General features: G+C 36.3%; 1 protein-coding gene across 4 annotated transcripts in view; it reads left to right on the top strand.

Moving 5' to 3' along the window:
• Positions 1 to 20,601, top strand: part of Tab3 (TGF-beta activated kinase 1 (MAP3K7) binding protein 3) — a 55,945-nt gene extending 35,344 nt beyond the window's left edge. For all 4 annotated transcript variants that reach the window (XM_042692429.1, XM_042692431.1, XM_042692433.1 and 1 more), the window contains 4 exons: positions 5,502 to 5,595; positions 8,569 to 8,652; positions 12,900 to 13,001; positions 16,347 to 20,601. In XM_042692429.1, the coding sequence (XP_042548363.1) occupies positions 5,502 to 5,595; positions 8,569 to 8,652; positions 12,900 to 13,001; positions 16,347 to 16,495 (429 nt within the window). In that variant the 3' untranslated portion in view covers positions 16,496 to 20,601. The remainder of the gene's footprint in view (positions 1 to 5,501; positions 5,596 to 8,568; positions 8,653 to 12,899; positions 13,002 to 16,346) is intronic.
• Positions 20,602 to 22,501: the final 1,900 nt, after the last annotated feature.

Raw genomic sequence — 22,501 nt, forward strand, 5'->3', positions numbered from 1 at the left:
CCAATAGTTTTATAAATTATTCTCCATACACTCTTTCTTCTAAACACACAATACATAATTTTTCACACATGCATTTTTCTAAGTACTTCAGGTAAAATGAAAGAATTTTGAAGAAGTTGTAGAATATCTTGAGGCAGTTTTGTTAAATGTGATTGTAGAAACAAGATGATAATATTGACTGATAGTCATTCAGGGGATTGCTCCTATACAGAGATTTGGTTAATTTATTTTTGATGTGTTATTTAATGGTTATGAATTCTGATAATCTGAGACACCTCTGAAAATTCTAAAATGTCTCCTACAATCCAGTGGCCTTTTCAACCATTTTATTATCCATCCTCTCATTGCAAGTTTCAACACTGATTTTTCAAGATTTTTTTTGTATACAGTTAATAAGTATTATACTAGGCTAGGTAATTAGTACTACCTGCCAGTATAAAATTAGACACACCAGCAGGTAACTATATTATCCTGTAGTGTGTTAAGTGCTGTATATGTACACGGACAATGAGAGAATCCATACATTAACTGTTTCTGAATATACTCTTAACAGCCCTCCTGGAATGCGCCTCCAAAGATCTGTGTTTATAAATCCTGTTGTTCTTCAAGCTTACTTGCCCTCTACTTTTTCCATGTAGCTTCTCCTCCCTTGTTTAAATTCAAGGTAATCTCTCGCTGAGAGTTTACTGATTTAAGGAAGCAGGCAAATGTATCAGTTTCCCTGCAGTCAGCATGACTTTAACTTTTCTCACAGAGTCGTTTTCATCTGCGCTTTCTGGCTTCAAAGGGGGAATCTGTGAATTTCTTGAAATTATATGCAGTTTCATTTGTGAGATTATATAGGATGTGAATGTGTAGCTTTCATTCGATTTTCCTAAGGTTACTAGATTGAAAGGAGTGAGAAACAGCTGCCCTACAGGACAGATAGTACTGCTACAGGCAGAGTGCAAAGGGGAAGGCCTTTTTGAAGGAAAAAGAACATGAAGTAATGAAGGCTTGAAGGTAAGATAGAGTCTTACATTTAGGAGGCAGTGAGTAGAGTTCCCTGGTTTAAGCATGAAATTTCTGATGAGTTTACAGAGGTTAGAGGTAGAATAGAGGCTTAGACCTTGAACAGTTTTTCAGTGTGTTACTCTTGAAAAAAGTACTCTGCTGATAACTGGGAACCAGTGGAAGTTTTTGAGAAAAAGATTCCCGATAAACAGGCATATTCAGTGAGTTAGCTTTTTTCTATTAGTGACTGTCCCTTAGTTTAGTCATCATTAGAAGGGAGAGTTTAAATTACATAGTCACTTAGAAAAATACAAACCAAACTGAAAAGTGATGTTCATTGAATGGTATTTGGGGAAAGATGCTGAAGCCTGTGACTCATAAGGGAACCCTTGGGTAACTCTAGAGCATTAAATGAATCTATACCTTAGAAGTCATATTATTTAAAATAACTATGTAAACCTTGTTTAGCAACTACTTGCTGTGTGATAATTACTGCTTAAGTAAAATCCTATTGATCTTTCTCAAATTCAAAGTAGAACACTGTTTAAGGTAGTAGTGGGTTGTTGCCTCAAAAAAATCTAGATCTTAAGTTGGACTTTGTATTGAGTCCTTTTTAGGAAAACAGTGTTGATAATCCTGCTGTCATGGACTACATAAAGGTATACATAAAGTAGATAGAAAAGTATAATGAGCCCAGATGTAGACAATCCTCCAGCTTCAAAAATTTACAGTTCATGTGGCTGATAATCAAGACAAAGTGTTGGAGTAGGCTTTTGAATGAGTGGTGAATCTCAGTTTTCCAATACTGTGTCACTGGTAGGTCCTTGGATAAGTAACATTCTTTTCATGCTTATGTTTTATGTATAAAGTATGTGTGAGCTGGGTACCAGTGGTTCATGCCCGTAATCTTAGCTACTAAGGTGGCTAAGCTCTGAAGGATCTCATTTTGAAGCCAAACTAGGCGGCAAAGCCCATAAGACTGCATCTCTGATTAACCAGCAAAAAGCTAGGCTGGAGGTGTATACAGTAGAGAGTGGTAGAGAGTACCAGCTGTGAGCAAAAAAGCTCAGTAAGTTTCAGGCCCTCAGTTCAAGCCCCAGTATCAGCAAAAGAAAAAGAGTGTTTATTAGAATTGCTTAATGAGAGGGCTGGGAAGGTGGCTCAGTGGTAGAGCGCTTGCCTTGCAGGCATGAGGCCCTAGGTTCGATTCCTCAGCACCACATAAGCAAAAAGAAAAAAGCCAGAAGTGGTGCTGTGGCTCAAGTGGTAGAGCACTAGCCTTGAGCTGAAGAGCTGAGGGACAGCACTCAGGCCCAGAGTTCAGGCCCTACGACCGGACCCCCCAAAAACAAACAAACAAACAAAACCTAAAAAAAAAAAGAATTGCTTAATGAGAGTGGAATACACATCTGTGATCACAGCAGTGAAATGACCTTTTAAAGGCAAGCACAAGTGTGAGATATATGATAGGTGCCATTTCCCCCCCCCCCCCAATTTACTATTTACAAAGCATTGTATTAACTACTATAAAACATACCATCATTAAAGAGATATGGCTCTTAGAAATATATGTGTGTGTGTGTGTGTGTGTGTGTGTGTGTACACACACACACACACAAATCTAGAAAAAATGTGAAAGTGTTGACCAGCTAAATGGTAATAATACAAGTATTTTCAGAGTTTGGAGATAAAAATGTTAGCCTTTTGCTAATAAGATACAAAGACAATATAATTTCATGGAGGAGGGGAATATTTTTAATCTTACCTTGAAGGGTGAGATTTTAATAAGAAAGCTGCCATTGTCCCTTCCAGAAGTTACTTCCACCCTCTCATCTTATTCTTAGTGGATATTTTTTTGTGGTCATGGGGCTTGAACTCTGGGCCTGGGCACTGTGCCTCAGCTCTTCAGCTCAAGGCTAGTGCTCTACCACTTGAGCCATTCCACCATTTCCGGTTTTCTGAGTGGTTATTGGAGATAAGAGTCTCACGGACTTTCCCTGCTGGGGCTGGCTTTAAACCACCATCCTCAAATCTCAGCCTCCTGAGTAGCTAAGATTACAGGTGTGAGCCACCGACGCCCAGCTTTTGAGTCCCAGATATGTAATTTGGGGGCCAACAAAGAATATCAATGGTCTTCAGAGTGCCAAAACAGTTGACTTATGGTATTTCCCCACCTTGTGAAAAAGAACTAAGAATTTTTCATTTTGCAATGTTAGATATAAACATCTGTTACCTTAAAAACCTAAAATTGGTAACTCTTGAAATCCTAAATTTCTAAAATTGTGTGTGTGTGTGTGGGGGGGGGGGGGGGGGGTAACTCTTGAAATCCTAAATTTCTAAAATTATATGTGTGTGTGTGTGTGTGTGTGTGTGTGTGTGTGTTTGCTTGTTTGTTTTGCTGCTACCAGGGCCTGAACTCATAGAGTTCCATACTTGGCTTGCTTGCTTGCTTGTGGCTAGCATTATACCATTCGCTTCACTTTTTGCTGGCTAATTGGAGATGGAGACACAGGGATTTTTCTCCCTGGCTGGCTTTCAGTTATAATCTTTTGTATCTCAGCCTTTTGATTAGCTAAGAATACAGATGTGAGGCACCAGCCCCCAGCTAACTGAGAAGCAATGACAAAGAACAAGAAATCTTATCAACTCTGCGTTCAGTGTGTTCCAGTGGTTTTTGTTGCCAGCACATATGTAGTAGCCTGTTTACTGTAATGCATATTTTCATACTGAGTTATAGAGCTTCCCTACTCAGGGCCATCATGGCTGAAGCATCTCTCTTTAGATGGCTCAAAATATCTAGGAAAGCTCAGCCTCTTCTGCCTCTTGACTGTCACAAAGAATAGGTTCTTTTTACATGTTTGTATTAGTATAACATCGTTCTTCAGACCTTTAACTGAGTGCTTTATCTTTTCTTTTCTTTTTTGTCGGTCGTGGGGCCTGAACTCTGGGCTTGGGCACTGTCTCTCAGCTCTTCCGCTCAAGGCTAGTCGTCTACCACTTGAGGCACAGCTCCACTTCCGTTTTTTTTTCTGTTTATGTGGTACTGAGGAATCAAACCCAGGGCCTCATGCATGCAAGGCAAGCGCTCTACCACTGAACCACCTTCCCAGCCTGAGTGCTTTATCTTTGAAAATTCTCAAGTATATGTTTTAAACTACTTTAGTATTGCTTAATAATTAAGGGAAGCACATTATACATTATTGTCACATAATTAGTTTACTGGTAGGAATGAGGAAATATTTTAAAGTGATTTTTGTTGTTCTCTTGGCAGTCCAAGGGATTTTAGCTCAAACATTTTTTTGTCATTTTTGGAACTTCTGCTAACTTCCTGCTAATTTTTTTTCTGGTTGTGGGGCTTGAACTCAGGGCCTGGGCACTGCTCAAGGCTAGCGCTCTACCACTTTGAGCCATAACGCCACTTCCCCTGCTAATGTAATGGGCATTCCAACTCACTCTTACAATACTTCCTAAAGATCTTGTATTTTTGTAACTTAAGATAACCTTCCTGTTCATTTTCCTCACTGTTAACATATTTAACTTTTGCCCCCAAAAGCATTAACAGAATAGGATATTTTCATATAATAATAGGTATTTAACATTTTACTCCATATTGTTGAAACCAATCTAGTTAATGGAGTTAATCCCTGGGATGTGCTAAAATTTCAGTACCCATTCCTCTAGAATCCATGCACTGGCTTTACTATTTATGTATATGCACAGTAAGGAATAAAGAAGGAAAGGCTTCCAAAAAACTTCCTTGCTCCATTTGGCTGACTCATATGTGTTCCTGAAAGGGCTAAGAAGTTGGGTGGGCTTGAAAGCTTGCAATAAGCAAAGCTGGAGAAAAAAACTCTATTTGTGCCTGAAATATTTATGTACAAGATTAAGCACTGCCTTCAATCTAGGAAAAAAGAGAAAAATATTTCTAAATGAATTAATATGTGAGACTTGTATATATGTCTTGGCCTATTCCAGTCATTGGATTTATAACTTTGTGAAAATTAACTTGTCTCAGTTTTATCATCAACAAATTGGTGTGGTGTATGACATTACCTCAGTGAATTTAAAGAAAGAAGAGAATCCTGGTAAAATGTGCTTGAAACTATCACTAAAATGAGTTGTCTTTTTTACCAGGCTAGACAAATCTTAAACTGTAGACATTTCTCGTTTGAAATGTTGGTTCTCATAGTTTACCTTACATGAAAACATAAGATATTCTCTATAGTCAGTGTTTTAAATGGTCTTTTCTGATAGAACATAGTCCAGAATTATAGCAAGCCACTATATGCAGCTTTTGTTTATTAGAAGCTCTGTTGTTGTGGTCCCCATTTGACTTGATTATTCCTTTAAAAGCATAACATATAAGAATTTTTAAATGTGTCCTCTTATGGACTAAGGCCATATTCTTGGTAATACCCAATCAGAACAAATAAATGAAACACAGTTTTTAAGTGTTGGGCTTGATAACGACTTTCCCACAATTGCTATTTTGGGTCCTTTCTTACTAGCCTGAGGAAATGACAAGATTGAGAAGCATGAACAGACAACTCCAGATAAATGTTGACTGTACATTGAAAGAAGTTGATCTCCTTCAATCTAGAGGTATAGACTTGATTATTTGGTAAACCATAAAGTAATAGTGTGGTTTTTAAAGCTGCTTAACTAGCAATAATTTTGGTTTTTATAGATTTAAAAGACAGTTTTTATCCATTATAAGATTAAGAGATTCCCAAATTCCATGGTCATCCATCATATTTAGGGAGTTTGAAAAGTTAATTTTACTTTGGCAGTTTCATCATTTAGTTCTTAGCATTTAGACTGTTCTATGTTGTTACTTTAAATTTATGTTTTAGTCATTTAGTGGCTACATTTTATAAAGTGATAGGTTTTAAATTCCAAGACAGTAGAGTTTATATTATGTGATAGTCATCTAAAATAATAGGGATCCCAAATTAGAATTCAGTGTGCTACTTTTGGGTTATCTGTTGCATAACAATATAAGAATATAATTATAGTGTAATTCCTTGGATTTCTTACAGAAGTATGCTACGGCAGCAGCTGTTTTAACTGATTTTCATTCATTTACACAGAATGCCATATTAGCAACGGCCTTCATTTCTTTTGGAAAATAGACTGTTTTCTAAGTTGCTGCACACTGTTGACTAGTAGATGACATTTCCATAAGAAACTTATTTTTAAGTTTCCAAGGCAGGGGCTGGGAAGGTGGCTTAGTGGTAGAGCGCTTGCCTTGCATGCATGAGGCCCTGGGTTCGATTCCTCAGCACCACATAAACAGAAAAAGCCAGAAGTGGACGCTGTGACTCAAGTGGCAGAGCGTGCTAACCTTGAAAGAGCTGAGGGAGAGCGCCCAGGCCCAGAATTCAAGCCACACTGCCGACAAAACAACAACAACAAAAAAAAAAACTCAAAAAGATTCCAAGGCAAATCACTATAAAAGTATAAGGACTTTGAATTAGATATGGATAAGAAGACTAAGTGGGAAAAACAATCGCTTTTAGATTCTAAAGAAATGAGACACAAAATTACTGATCAATGTTCTGCAAACATATCCACCTCTCTGTTTTTGAAAAGTTTTAGTGAAGTAGTAGACACACCCATTTGTTTACATATTGTCCATGGCTACTTTTGTGTTTCAAGGACACAGTTGAGTACTTGGACCAGGGATTATATTACAGGCCACAAAGTCTAAAATATTTATTATATGGCCTGTGAAATAAAGTTTGATGACCCCTGCTTAGCTAATTATGGATGAATACAGTTTATGTAAGATAATGTGGATCTTCAATTATCGTAAATATTAAAATATTGATATATTAGTTGAATGTGTAGCTCAATGGCAGTGTGATTGGATTGCCTAAAGTATAAAAGGCCCTGAGCTCAATCTCCAGCATGATAAGGATAAAAATACTATTATATTCATATCCTATTACATTAAAGTTGATGTGTAGTTTAAAACAATTCCGTTTTTTAAAATGACTTTCCCCCCAAATCCCTATACTTACTGTTCTTAATTATGGCCTAAGAGAGCTTCTGCATTGTCATTTTTAGGCAAGATAAAAGAGGTAGGTAAACTCCAAAGATAGGGAATTATCTGAACAATATAAACAGGCAAATTTGAATGCAACAGTTGAGCTATGCAGTCCAGGTCCCTTGGAAGTTATTTTTAGATGCCTAGTCACTGTATAGCCTACTAGTTTTAAACAGTAAAAGGAATCAGGATGCATGCTATAAAGCTTATACAAGCTTTTGCATCAGGTTTTTTACTTGTGTGGTCTGTAAGCAAAACAAAAGACACTAACTGAAACATTTGGTTAAGATATGTATAGCATGTCTTACAGAATCCAGAAATTAGAACATCACTTGTACCTTCATAATTGAAATAGATAAGCAGCATTTTAAAGATAAAAAATCGAATTAATTCACCAAATAGCATTGTGACTTCCATGAACTATAATAGTTTTTAGAAAATTCTCTTAAAATAATAGAACATATCCAACTAGGATAAAGCATTTGTAATAGGACCTGCAGAGGAAACCATTATTAATGTTTCATAAGCAAGGCTTTTAGAATGTACTTGGCAATGAGTTCTTTGTAAGCATTTCTTAATCTCGTAAGGAGTGCAAAGATACTTACGTTACACTAAATTCCACACCTTAGAAAACCTTATATTGAGTTTTTACCTAATTTTTGGTGGAGTTCAGCATGTAGATTACATGTAAGTCAGTGCATGGATTGAAAAACAGCTGAAGTGTTTTCTTTAATAAGGAAAAGTTTTGTTGGGGAAAACAATCAAGTTTAGAAAACGAGAGATTTGATATAGTTAAACTGTGAGTACTATATGGCATAAAGTATGGGTACAACTGTAAAGCCTATTTGGATTTATGTAGAATAAGCCTAGTACAGGAGTGAAAATGGACCCAGAATTTGCACTGTATCCAAATTAACCTTGGAAGAGTCACAGTAGGGTTAAGGAGTGATCAGTTTAAGAGGTTAAACTTTGTTGCAATTCTCAGTGATTGTATTATGTATTCAAAAATAGGCACATTGTCAAAGCCTGTAGATAACATTTAACATGAAATTTAAGATTTGTTTTTCTTGAAAATTGAAATTTATGAGCTGCTGATATTTCACATTTATCTAGATTATTTGATATCTCAAAATATAATTTGATAACTAATTATATCTTTGGCTTCTATAGATGAATTTATGAAAGTAAGCTGTCACTATTTTCTTATGGCTTGTTCATTAAATTAAAACAAGCAGAACTATAAGTCAGCAATTCTTTCATTTCCCTTCAAATACCCATGTGCCTAATTCTGCTGAAGGAGACTAATTTTACTGTTAGGATTATTTCTCCTTCAGGTAAGACATTGTAGACAGATATTAGTGTGGTTAGATTTTATTTTTAAAAACCTTCTCTTACAGTGATAAAACAATTTCAGTGGGAAAAGGAGGATAGGAATAATGAAAATATTTTCTCTTCTTACATTTATCCTCTTTTTAAAAATTCAAGTAACAAGACAAAGAATCTTACTCTCTATATTTACTTTATAGGAAACTTTGACCCAAAAGCCATGAATAATTTTTATGATAACATAGAACCTGGCCCAGTTGTACCACCAAAACCATCTAAAAAAGGTGAGTATGGATCTAGCACAAATATTGGAGAAAATAAATAACCAAAATTTTGGGGATTTCATATAACTATCTGAAGTATATTGATGATATTAATATGGCCATACTGATAGTTTCTAAATTTTTATTTTTAAAAACATTAAAATAACTCATTAACAATGACAATTTAGATGGCATATATTTTTAAAAGAAATTAAAGCAGTATGTCATATAGTTTACATTATATTTTTTTCAGCATTGTACGAACTATAATTCTAAAAGATAATTCTTGCAAAAACAGTCCGAATTGTAAAGATGCTATACTAAAATAAAAAGTTAGATCTACAGATTTTCAGGCAATAGAATCCTTGTATATTTCAAAACATGAGTCTTAACAATTACATAGAACTCCCTATTTCTTCATTAAGGGTAAAATAAATCCTTCATAACAAAGGTTTGAATGAATTATTTTCAGATACTCAGTATCAAGAAGTGATTCTATAATAAAGGCATCAAATGGTTAATTAGAATCTCAGTATCTTTAAACTTAATTTCAATTAAATTTACATGTTGAGTCATTAAATGTAGATTTTTGCCCCTTTCTTATTAATAGCCTATATTGTTTTATAGTCATAATTCTAAAGACTGAATTAAAGTTACGTATTTTGTGTTTTAAAGATAGTTTAATCATGAAGACATTGAGTAGTGGAAAATGCCTTATATTTAAAATAGTACTTGAGAGCTGGATGTGGTATTGCTCATCTGGAATCCCAGCTACAAGGATACGGTAGAATTGAGGCCCAGTCTAGCCAAATACACAAGACACTATCCAAAAAATTACTAAAGCAAGAGAAGGTCTAGAGGCATGGCTCAAGTATAGAGCACCTGCATAGAAAGCACAGGTAATCACACTTGACTGCATGATGATTTTAATTTCAGAATGTTTAAAATGTATTTAAATAATGTAACTTGATCTGCTTCAGAGTGCTTTATATTTTGTTTATGGAATTTAACACAGAATCAGTTTTCTAAAAATGTTACAAAAAAGTCTTAGTGATGACTGCCAAATTTGGCAACATTATGGAGTTTCATGCTCAGAGCCACTGGGTTGTGTACATATTGATCACTTTAGTGTTTTGGATTCATAAAATATGAGCTTTTAAACTTGAGTGAGTGTCATGTACTGGTGACCACCAGTCATGGAGGAATTATCCTTTTATGGAATTGTGTTGAGAAACTGAGAGCAGAGGACCAAGTTAATCAGAAATGGTAGACAATTTATCTGTCACAGGCCCAATACAAAAAAAAAACGAAGACATTGTTATTACTCAGGAAATTGCAAAGTTACAGAAGTTATCTCATAGTAGTAGGAGATATAAGTAGGACTTTGAATGCTTTAAATGCTTATTTAAGATGGGAAGATCTAGCCTGGAGCCAGTGGCTCACGCCTGTAACCCTAGCTGCTTTAGGAGGCTGAGATCTGAGAAGCGCAGTTCAAAGCCATCCTGGGCAGGCAAATCCATGAGATTCTTATCTCCAACTAACCACCAGAAAACCGGAAGTAGCACTGTGGCTCAAATGGTAGGGTGCTGCCTTGAGCTGAAGAGCTGAGGGACAGCACCCAGGCCCAGAGTTCAAGCCCCAGAACTGGAAAAAAAAAAAAAGGATGGGAAGATCTAAAATTCCACTATAAGAAGCAAACAAAGAACAGCCCACCGTATTGGAGTGGAATTGAATGGGATTTCAGGACGATTTTTTGCCCAGGCTGACTTCAAACCAAGGTCCTTCTGAGTAGTTGGAATTACAGATGGAAGCCACAATATATGGCTCCCAATTTCTTAAATATGAATCAGATGTTCAATATGTAGACTATATAAATAGTGCTAGCTCCCATATAAAGGGAATACTTGACTCCTATCCCCAAGGAGTTTATACTATGCATGTACACAATATTTGTTGTGTGTGCCAATCTTGGGGCTTGAACTTGGCCTATATGTTGTCCCTGAGTTTTGTTTTTCCTTTTTTTTTTATTTTTCTCAAGGCTAGTGCTCTACCACTTGATCCACAGCTCCACTTCTGGCTTTTTGGTAGTTTATTGGAGATGAACTTCTGGCTTATTGGAGATAAAAGTCTCATGGACTTTCCTTTCCAAACTGAATTCAAATCTTTGATCCTCAGATCTCAACTTCCCGAGTAGCTAGGATTACAGATGTGAGTCACTGGTGTGAAGCTCACAATTTTTCATTAAGAATAGATGCCTTGTAAAATCACATCTATTTCATAAATACTAAAACTTAGTTTTTGTCAAGCTAATTCAGCTGTATGAAGTCAGACTTGTTTTCTGCTAAGCATATTATTTTTGGAGGCAAGTTTTTCTGTATATCCCAGATTGACCTCAAACTAGAAAATCTACTTCCTCAGGCTCTGGAGTGCTGGGATTGCAAGTCAACCACTACATTTAGATTTATTTTGTTTCTTAAATTAAATCACCTTTAAAAAATACATGTAATGCCAGGCGCCGGTGGCTCACGCCTGTCATCGTAGCTACTTAGGAGCCTGAGATCTGAGGATCATACTTCAAAGCCAGTCTGGGCAGGAAAGTCCGTGAGACTCTTATCTCCAATTAACCACTGAGAAAACAGGAAGTGGCACTGTGGCTCAAGTGGTAGAGCACTAGCCTTGAGCTGAAGAGCTGGGGTACAGCGCCCAGGCCTCGAGTGCAAGCCTCATGACCAACAACAACAAATAAATATATCTGATTTAATGCAGATTTATTTACAGTATCATTCACTTTGAACATCAGTAAATTGCTACTAAGACTGGTTTATTGTTGAGTAAATATCTTGGAGTTATTATAGATATACTCTAGAATCCACATGGAATATGGAAGTGTAGCAGAGTAATAAGAGTGTTAGATAGGGACACAGAAATGTCTTTGGATTGGACTTTGCTGTTAAGCAATACCGTGTATCTGTGTGACTCAGCAGGTCTCTGTAGGTCCTCACTTGAAACTTATATAGGAGTAAGAGCACTCACCTGATGTTGCAAGACCTGAGTTCTGCTCATATCTAATCTGTACACTACACAGAGGTGATCTGTTCAAACACTTACCTGTGTATCTTACAAAGTTTTTGTCAGAGTCAGCACGTGATGCTATACAAGTTCTTCACAAATAGAGCTTTGCCTTATTCTTTTGAACCTAAAGAGTCACTTACTCTGATAAAGGAGTTAAATTTAAGTGTGTAAGCACCATGCTTCGAATTCTGGAACAGTGATTTCCCAAGGTGGGTTAAATTAGGGAATTACATATGGTCTAAGAACTGATTAGAAAATGCAAGAAAGAAAGAAAATCTTTCTTTGCTTCATAAAGGCAAATAATATCTAAACTGAAATATTTTATCTAATACAAAGATTTGCTTACCAATAACCTATTAAGTCATAGAAATAATATTCTATCAAAACTTTGGGATACCTACAGTTTTTATCTATATTGCAAAGTATCTACTGGTCGGCTGCAAATTTAGGTAATTGGAATTCATGAAATGATTTAGAATATATGTTTGTTGGTAATTGTATTTTGAGTTGTTTCTGCTCTTAATTTGGTTAGATTTGTATGTGCACTGTATCTTTTTTGTGAGTCTATCTTTTTTGGTGCTGGTCCTGGAGTTTGAACTCAGGGCCTGGCCACTGTCCTTGAACTTTTTTGCTCAACTCAAGCATTCCACCACTTGAGCCACAGATCCACTTCCAGATTTTTGGTGGTTAATTGTAGTTAAGAGTCTCATGGACTTTCCTGCCTGGGCTGGCTTAGAACTATAATCCTCAGATCTCAGCTGCCTCGGTAGCTATGTTTACAGGTTTGAGCCAGTGACACCTGGCTGTGTAGTGTATTTTCAGCCCATTATTTTCTCTTTACTGTTATTCATAGTTATTGAAGTGTAACCTCCTAAATACTGATTTTTTACATTGACATTTAATTGCTATTGTTGGATTAGTTCCCCATATCCACTAAAAAGTGGAAATCTAGTGAAGTAGGGCATTTTCCCAAGTAATCAGGAAGGATTGAAAAGGTTGTAAAAGCCATTTCTCTATGTAGGTTGCAGAGCAACATTAAATGTAGTACTTGCAGTTCAGAGAACTAAGGTAACATAAACAAAAGAAAAGGTAAACACACTCATCTGTGGGCTACATCAGCGATCCTTGTGAGCATCTACAGTCTAGCTGAAGAATGACTTGATTGCACCTAATTGGCTTTGCTTCTTCTTATGCAGACTCCTCAGACCCCTGTACCATTGAGAGAAAAGCCCGAAGAATTAGTGTGACTTCCAAAGTACAGGCAGATGTCCATGACACCCAGGCAGCAGTTGCAGATGGTTCGTACTTCTGTGTCCAGAGTTTGTGTTAACCTGTGAAGAGTTACTATAATGAAAATCCCATCTTTACTTTTTGCTTGCAAAATTATGAGTCACATGTATAATTCAAAGTATTCTAGTAGCTAAAGTAAAAAAAATAAGAAATATAAAATTCATTATAATGTATCTTAATCTAATATATATAAAATATTTCAATATGAAAAAATATATAAAATTTTTCATAAGTTTTCAAAACTGGTGTTACCTGGTATTTTCTTTTGTTTTGGTTTTTGGCTTTTTTTGGTCCCAGTTCTGGAGCTTGAATTCAGGGCCTGGGGTGCTTAAGCTTTTTTGCTTAAGGTTAGCACTCTACCATTTGGGCCACAGCTCCACTTCTGGCTTTTTAGTGGTTAATTGGAGATAAGAATCTCACGGACTTTCCTGCCTGAGCTATCTTTGAACCATGATCTACAAATCGCAGCCTCAGGGTAGCTAGGATAATAAGCATGAGCCACCGGAGTCCTGCTTAATACTACATTTGGTACACTTTTTTTTTGCCAGTCTTAGGGCTTGAACTCAGGGCCTGGGTACTGTCCCTGAGTTTCTTTTGCTCAAGGCTTGCACTGTACCACTTGATCCACAGTGCCATTTCTGGCTTTTTCTGTTTATGTGGTACTGAGGAATCAAACCCAGGGCTTCATGCAGGCTAGGCAAGCACTCTATTACAAAGCCACATTCCCAGCCCTACATTTATACATTTTAAAGCACCTATCAATAAGGACATATTTCAAGTGACCTATGCAGCCATATTGAAAACCTTCAGCTTTATGGTAAGAGTAGAGAGAAACTTCTCATTGATAAATCTTCTTTAGCTTTGTCCTGGCCTTCAGTTGAAATAGTGTTTCTAAAAATAAGGTATATACTTGAGTTTGTGCGAGTATTTTACTTGTACTTTCTTGAATTCCCCCTAATATGCAAAGAGCCCATCCTAAGAACAAACAAAGCACAAAATCCTTTCTCTTTATCATTGTCACAGTTGTCATTTTTAAATTAAATTTTCTAAGAATTTTTCAAAATTTTAGTTACATGTTTTGAGCAGTTTGACTTCTGTATTCTAATTTCTATTTGTGGGGCTTTTTATGGAAATTTAGTCTATAATCTATTCCAAAACATGAAAGGAGAAACATACTTCATTTATATATAAATATGCATATTTTGAGCCCTGTAGAAAAGAAAAAGAATGGCTTAAGTTTTAAGATATGCCACAAAAAAGAAAAGATGGACTACCTGAAAATGCAATGAGAGTAGACATCTTAAAATAGGAATTCTGTATGATAAATGAATCATGTCTGTTTTAGGTCCAAAAAAAATTGTAATTAAAGTACCTTTTAAAAGTATACTTTCAGTAAGTAACTCTAGGATAATTTATTATTCCATATTAAATTATCATAGCACTAAACAGTCAAGAATCCCCAGATGTCTTGGATTAGTTAGGTTAAAATAGGTTTTGGATTTTTTTCAGTTATTTATGCAATTTAAAAAATATTCAGTTTGAGCCAGGTGCTAGTGGCTCATGCCTATAATCCTAGCTACTAAGGAGGCTGAGATCTGAGGAACACAGTTCAAAGCCAGCCCAGGCAGGAAAGTCCGGGAGACTCTTACCTCCAACAAACCACCAGAAAACCAGAAGTGGTGCTGTGGCTCACATAGTAGAGCACTAGCCTTGAGCTGAAGAGCTGAGGGACAGTGCCCAGGCTCAGAGTTCAAGCCCCATGATTGACAAAAAAATCAGTTTGAAAAACCTTCTCATGTTGAAGGCTACATTTAGAATTGACATAGAAAGACAGTGTAACAGCTAGGAGTTTAATGCCTTAATTTTTCTTACTCTGTAATATTCATGAAATATGTCATCTAGGAAAGGATAGATTGAGTTATTAGAACTTGTATATATTTTAAGGTATATTTTGCTTTGAAAATACAGACTACTATATAAGATCTTTTCTACAAACATTCTTTCCTTAAAGCAGAAGACTTTGTTCAATACAAGAAAAAAAAACTATTAAATCTACATGTTTTCAAGTTATAAAGCAAAAGATAGGTGGTGATGGCAATTGAAACTGGCATTTAAAGCATCTCTCTCATTTGTAGTTATAGGAATAAGCCAGAGAATCCAGTAATTTTCTGTCATATGGTAAAACTAGGGTCACCTACCTGATTGGAACCAAGTCTTATCATGGGGTAAAGTTCAGGGTCTAAACCTCAGTTCTCTTTACCTCTTGGGAAATGTTCACACTATCCATTTGTCACAAAAGACAAATTGATAAGCCAGAAGTCACCTAGTTAATTTTCAGTGGAAGGTATGCTCAGCCCTAAACAGTTAACTGACAAAGGTTCCTCAGATCTCAGTTTCTTTTGTTACCTATTTGGAAAACTTGCTTACCTTAGATCTTAATCACATTTTAAGTTCATAGTGAGGGTTTCCAGGGGATTCTGTCAATCTCCTGGCCTTGCCCCACTTTTCTAGGATGAATTCCATCTGGAGAGCTTTAGCCTTGTAGTCACTGGCCCTCTTCTCAGTAGGGATTGTTCCCAAAAGGGAACAGGATTTACAAATTAACTAGCAGAGCCGCAAAAAGAATGAAGACTTCATAGGAACACAAGTTTGAAGGTTTTTTTTTTTTTAATCCTAGAGATCAATATAAGGTTGCCAGTATTTGATATTGCCAGTTAGAGACAATTTTTCAAAAACTACTCTGTGAAGGGTATTTTTAGTGCCAACAAGGTTATATACACAGTCTAGGATTAAAGTCTTATATTGAATGAATTTTAGCTTTATGAATAACTATAGAGTCTTTATCTGTTAGAAGCTATGCTATTTATGAACCATTCGTATAAATGGCCATCATTGGATATTGGAGCTTTAAGGTCTCATAGTAGAGGACACATTGCAAAAGATAAACTATAGAGTGGGTAATACTATAGGAAGGAGAAATCAAGGTAGGCTGAAGATTGTCAAGGAAATCCTATGGAGGAGATTAATTTAACATGCTATAAAATAGTTTTCATTCTTAAATACTGTTCAGTATTTTTGAATATTGAATTAGGAAGGCAATTTCTTCTGAACTTGTATCTATCCTCTTCTTACACCAAGAAAATCAAACTGCTTAGAACAAGGTAGATCTTGGATATTGTAAAGTTTGTTCATTTGTGTCATTCCAGTCAATGTCTTTGCCAATTGGTTTACCCATTAAATAAGGTAGGAGTATTCTCCCTTGCTGGTGGTTATTTTTTTCATTTCAGTTTAGATCATACTTGAGAATAAATTTAATTGATATTCTCTTCTCCTTCAATCCTTACTCCCCTCAGAGCTTCTAAGTGGCGCCAAACAAAGTCCTCGGACACAACCCCGAGATGAAGACTATGAAGGGGCTCCATGGAATTGTGACAGCTGCACCTTTCTCAACCACCCTGCACTGAATCGCTGTGAGCAGTGCGAGATGCCACGGTACACTTGAATTCAGAAGAGTCTGCACCAGGTTGAGAGTGAAACTTTGAGCACCCACCAGAAGAAAAGGAAACCTTGGGAGTCTGTTCACCTGCCCAGCCTTTTCATTTCCGATTGCATGCGGGGGGAGGAGGAGGAGGAACGGCACTGGGAGTCAATGTGCTCACAAAAGGAAAAAGAGGGAGGGTTTTTTTTTCTGTTCTTGTTTTTGGCTTTCTTAACTCATTACAGAGTGAGAGAAAGAAGGGGATACTTGAAACTGGGAAAGGATTCACTCCTGAAAGAATGTACACAGGGGAGTCAAGAGCTCTTCTGTTGAATCCCAGTTGTTAAAGTTATTGCTGAGTGGCCCGTACTTTTTAAAGTAGAGCTTTGAATTGTGGGATGAAATGTTACAGTTTATGCAGACAAACTGTGAATTCCAGAGCAGACTTAACATGGTCACCGCTCTTTGGAAACCAAGGCTCCCTGTGCTTCTTCCCAGCTGCTTCCTATAAAGAGAAGTACAGGAAAAAGCACCTAGAATGTGGGTATTTTATCTTATTTTTTTGGCAAAATAATGAGGGTTTTTTTGTAATTGCTGCTTTTTTCAGGGGTAATTTCAAACACACGTACATACATAAACAAGATGTTTTAAAATGTGATTTGTAGCAGTCAGGAATTGGGCTTATCAGGCACATAGGGGGAAAGTACAATCAGAGGGGGTAAGTTCCCTTGGCTTGTACAATGGTTCACTGAGCTACATCAACACTGGTAACTAAGACCTACTTATGCCGCATAAAAGGCAGATTTTTAAGTTACTGTATGCTTTTATTAGGCCCTTAGTTTTAAAAATAAACCCTTACAAACTATGATTTGATAAGTGACATTTTCATAAAACTGTGCTCTACCAATAGCACAGTGAATGTATGCCAAATACCAGTCCATTCCAAAATTAGTTTGGAAATCTTGAGCTCAGATGTGGTTCTTAAGAAATGTTTGCAGTCCATAGGGCCCTTTTGTCCCTCCTTTCAATTTTATGATGAATTCATGATGTTTACAGCACAGATAATACTTTGTGCCATAATCCTAATTTAGCTGAAAAAAGTCAACATGAGCTGTTCAGTAAAGATTTATTTGCACATGTTAATAAGCCAACGTGAGGGAAATTAAAGTTGGCCCGTATCATGTAGCACACTGCATTATTTGAGCAAGAGAATGCTATGAAATTAAGAAATCCTATGGGGCTGGGATTATAGCCTAGTGTGTACAAGGCTCTAAGGTTGACCCTAAGCACTGCAATATATATCAAGAAAATAATGAGTACAGAATACTTTGAAACAAGCAACCTTTTAACCTTAATATTACTACTTTAAGAAATCACTGGATTTGCTTAATGGTAAAGGACTATTTCTTAAAGAATTTTTGGACTGAACAAATGAATTATGTGACTCATCGGGATGGATCAATGGAAAAAATTGCTACTAGCACATTTAAGTTCTCTGCCATTGTTGAATTTCCTTCTTGGCTCAAAATGGGATTTTGGAGTCCCCTCCATTTTATTGAATATAAATAAAGAGCAATAAATTTGATAGGTTTTCCCATTCTGTATAATTTTATGTAACATTCTAAACTTAGGAATACCAGGTTTGCCCCCTTTTCCGGCTGTGTACACACACATATATAAACATGCACTCTTTGTGCAGTCATTGTATTCTAATTTAGCAGTAAACCTTGACAGACCTGGAAAAACAAAAGCTGCACTTAATATAAGCATAATGAAACCAAAGGTATAACTCATCATCATAGCTTTCCATCAAAATCATAACTTTTTACACTGAGTATAGCTTTGAAAGCATTTTTTTCATGTGTGGAAAACTCCCCAAAATATATCCACTTGTTTCCCCAAGTAAACCTGGTTATATAATTACACTGATAAAACATCTTTCATACAACAACTGTGGAAAAACTGTGAAAATTATGGTGAGAAAGACAGATTTAAGAGCATCGGCCTGGAAATGGTATTCTTCAGAGGCTTTTATAACACTGGTTTCTGTCCATCACCAATAACAGTCTAGCGGTCCTACTATCCTGTAAGATGCGTTTGTATTGTTTCATATTGTGTTAGTGATGGTCAGCCCTATTTGGTGTCATGAGACAACTTGGGGGAGATTTTATATACACACACACACACACACACACTCATACATACATGTACACTGCTCCGCTCCGTATTCTTGTGAAAAGGTTTACCAGTATTCGTAGTGATATGCTGAAGTGGCAGCAGTTATCTTGGCAGTTGTGAATTGAAAATGAAAGTAGCATGTCTGAAAACAGTCTGATGCTTTATTAAAACCATGTAGATGACTTAAAACTATTGCATGACAATACATCAAGGTAAATAAACTGTTATCATACAGTAGATGCATGGTTTCAAGCCCTTTGATGACATATATAGTCTACCATTGCTTTCACCTGCCAGAAAAATGAGGAAATAGTGGATCTGCTAGGTGTGGAGGGTGGGGTATGAGAAATCAGAGATTGACTTTAAGGAAGTTTTGTACACATAAATTTTTAATTGTGCACGGGTTTCATATGCCACTATTGGCTGCATTCAGTTTGTAAAATGAGTAAAATAATTTGACACTGATAAATTTGATATATTTAACTGTGTCCCATATATAGATTGCTTTTTGCATAAGACCAGTTTGATTAAGAATTCACCCCATTTTCAAGGTGCTTTTTCAGAAGGATCTCTTGTCAGATTGGTATGCATAAGCACTTGGCATATAAGTGGTGGATATAAAATCGGGTGATTCCTGGCTACAGAGTTGCCTCTGCTCTTGGATCAGTTAGTATACTCCTGTTCATGTAAGAGGCTTGCTTTCTTAAAAACACTAGTTTGGAATATCTGGTATTATATACATTTTACATCATTTCACTGTTTTATAAACTGGGTTTTTAGAAAACACATTTGCCATCATGTTAAAAGAACATTGCCCCTTAAATTTGGGACTTCTTAAAAAGTGTAAAGTGGTAATAGAGGAGCAGAAACTTATAAGCATTGTATATTGTTTTGATATTGACCTAGTTTGGGAGAAAGTAGAGGCAAGGGATTTTAAAGAAATGCATTGTAAAAATGTAGTTTTAGAGCAGATTAATGATGGTGGGGGAAAAGTGTTGCTAATTTGCTTATTTCCCAGAAGAAATGGGAAGTATAAGCAGTTTAATTTTTAAGGAGCTGGTCTCAACTTTAGTACTTTTGAATTATGAATGAAATCGATGTTTCTTTAAATTTTGTCAGTTGCTTTATCACAGTTACCTAGGGTTCATATCCAACTTTTGTCACAACTCCATATTATGTAGTCTTTTAAAAGGTAATTGTAATGTCTTTCTGACAGTATAAACAGAAAGCAAGAATATAAGGCATAGAAGAATTGTCCTTTAAAAATATCAATGATGTATCCTGGAATGTGAAGCTGACCCTTTATAGTTATAAATTGAATTATTTTAATATTGTACCACTGTTAGATCTTGAGTGAGCCCATGTTACAGTGTGTGTGTGTATCTGTAGAAAGAAGAAAATGACTATTAAAATGTTACTTTAAAAAATCTGAATTGGGCACCACTGCCTGTGTTGCACCACTACTGTATCTTTTTGAAAGAATTAACAGTATTTTCCTATTGTGAAAGTTAATTCTGATGTTTTCACATTCACCAGACTGTTTTTCTGTATTATTTGCATCCCCAAATATTTAATACACATAGATTCTGCATGGCTTGGGCATTCAGAGATTTAGAATGATGACTCAATTTTAATTTCTAAAGCCATGAAAAGTTGCTTTGAGACTGAACAATTCTGAATTCTTATTTATAAATAACAACACCCACTGTCCATGTTTCTTTTTCCCTACTGTAAAGGAATTGATCAGTTTCTTCATTAAAGCAGCAAAAACTTATTAAATCTTGTAAATACCATGTGTCTTTTAGATTTCTGTGTATGCTGTGAATGAAGTTATTTTGAAATGAAATTGTACAAAGGCATTTTTAAAGGCTATGCATGCATCGTACCTCCAAACAGTACATATTCAGAAAGTCAAAGATTTCTGCAAAATAAATTAATAAACTAAAGCACTACATTCTGTATCTTTTCTGTGTAGTTAGATATAATTTATAGAATCAAACTAATTCTTGTTCAGACATTTGTATTTCTGGATTAAGCACATTTTGCTTTATTAGAACATGCAGTAATGATAGATTTGGGAGGAGTATTAAGTGCATATTACTCTGGATGATTTCGTGAAAATGTGTATAAGCAGATTTTATATATAAGTGGAAAAATGTTAGGAACTTTCTTATTCCATTTAACATTATTTACAAAAGGATGAACAGTTTGCTCTTTAAAAATGTCATCAGGGCACCAATGGTTCATGCCTGTAATCCTAGCTACTCAAGAGGCTGAGCTCTGAGAATAACAGTTTGAAACCTGCTGGGCCAGGAAAGTCTGTGAGAGTTTCTTTTTGCTGGTCCTGGGGCTTGAACACAGGACGCTAGCTCTGTCCCTGAGCCTCTTTGTGCTCTACCATTTGCACTATAGCACCAATTTGGTTTTTTTGAGTAGTTTATTAGAGATAAAGAGTCTCAAGGGGACTTTCCTTCCCAGGCTAGCTTCAAACCATGATCCTCTGACCCTCTGATCTCAGCCTCCTGAGTAGCTAGGATGACAGGTTTGAGCCACTGGCACCTTGCTGTCCATGATCCTTTTTAACCACCAAAAAGCTGGGAAGTGGCACTGTGGCTCAAGTGGTACAGTGCTAGTCTTGAGCAGAATGCACAAGGATGGTATCGAGGCCTTAAGTTCAAGCCCCAGGACAGGCACAAAAAAAGTTTCATCTATTTATAGTTAACATTTCAATGGCAAATACTCAGTGACACTGATCCTCACCTTTCCTAGGGTCTAGTAAATCTTCCCAACAGAAATCACTATTAGATTACCTTCTTAGATACTTACTTGCATTTATATTATTTCAGCTACATTTTTTTCGGTCAGTCATGAGGCTTGCTCTCTGAGCCTGGGCACTGTCCCTCAGCTATTCAGCTCAAGGCTAGCACTGTACCACTTGAACCACAGCTCCTCTTCCGACTTGTTCTGTTTATGTGGTGCTGAGGAATCGAACCCAGGGCCTCATGCATGCGAGGCAAGCACTCTACCACTGAGCCACCTTCACAGCCCCTTCAGCTACATTTTTGATACTAATAATTTCAGACAGAGATGTACAGGATAGTTGCATATTGATACCTAGTTACTATCCAACTTCCAAAATCAATGTACATAAGCATTCTTATTCCCATTCCATAATTATTTGAAATAAGCCCCAGCTATATCAATTCACTTATAAATAAAATTTAACATTTATGCCTATCATATACACATCATACTGTATAAAACTTTTAAAATAATTGAAATACTGAATATTTAAAACTTTATGTATTGAAAATCCAGTATCATTTTCCCAATACGTCTCAGGATTTTGAAAAATAAAGCTTTCCAAATTAGGATGTAAGTAGAATATCTGAGATTTATTGTCTTAAAATTTTATATAGACTTGTCCAATATTCCCCCTCTCTGCAATGTCTTCACAAGGAAATAATCAACCATTGTTACCCTCCTTCCCATTTTAGAGTGAACGAAGGAAGAGTAAACAGGCTATACATGTGGTGCAGACATGTAACCCCAACACAGGAGTTGAGACAGGAAAAGTATGAGGCCAGCCTAGGCTACATAGCAAGAACATATCCCAGAAACAATTTAATAGAAGAAATTTATGAAAGGGGAAAACTATGATGGCAGATTAAAGACACCTGCCCACACATACTCCTTTTAATTGGGTCAATAGGAAGAGTCAGGTAACAAAAGAGTGAACTGGGAATCACCAGAGAGATAGCAGGACAGCTGAAAACCAAATCAGAAAAGTGAAAGAGAAAAAGCAACGCAGTCTCAAGTTCCATTCACAGCTCCTGGGGACAGAGTGGAAGA

Source organism: Dipodomys spectabilis, unplaced genomic scaffold, assembly GCF_019054845.1.
Source record: "Dipodomys spectabilis isolate Male_0828 unplaced genomic scaffold, ASM1905484v1 ptg000156l, whole genome shotgun sequence".
In the NCBI taxonomy this organism is placed as follows: domain Eukaryota; kingdom Metazoa; phylum Chordata; class Mammalia; order Rodentia; family Heteromyidae; genus Dipodomys; species Dipodomys spectabilis.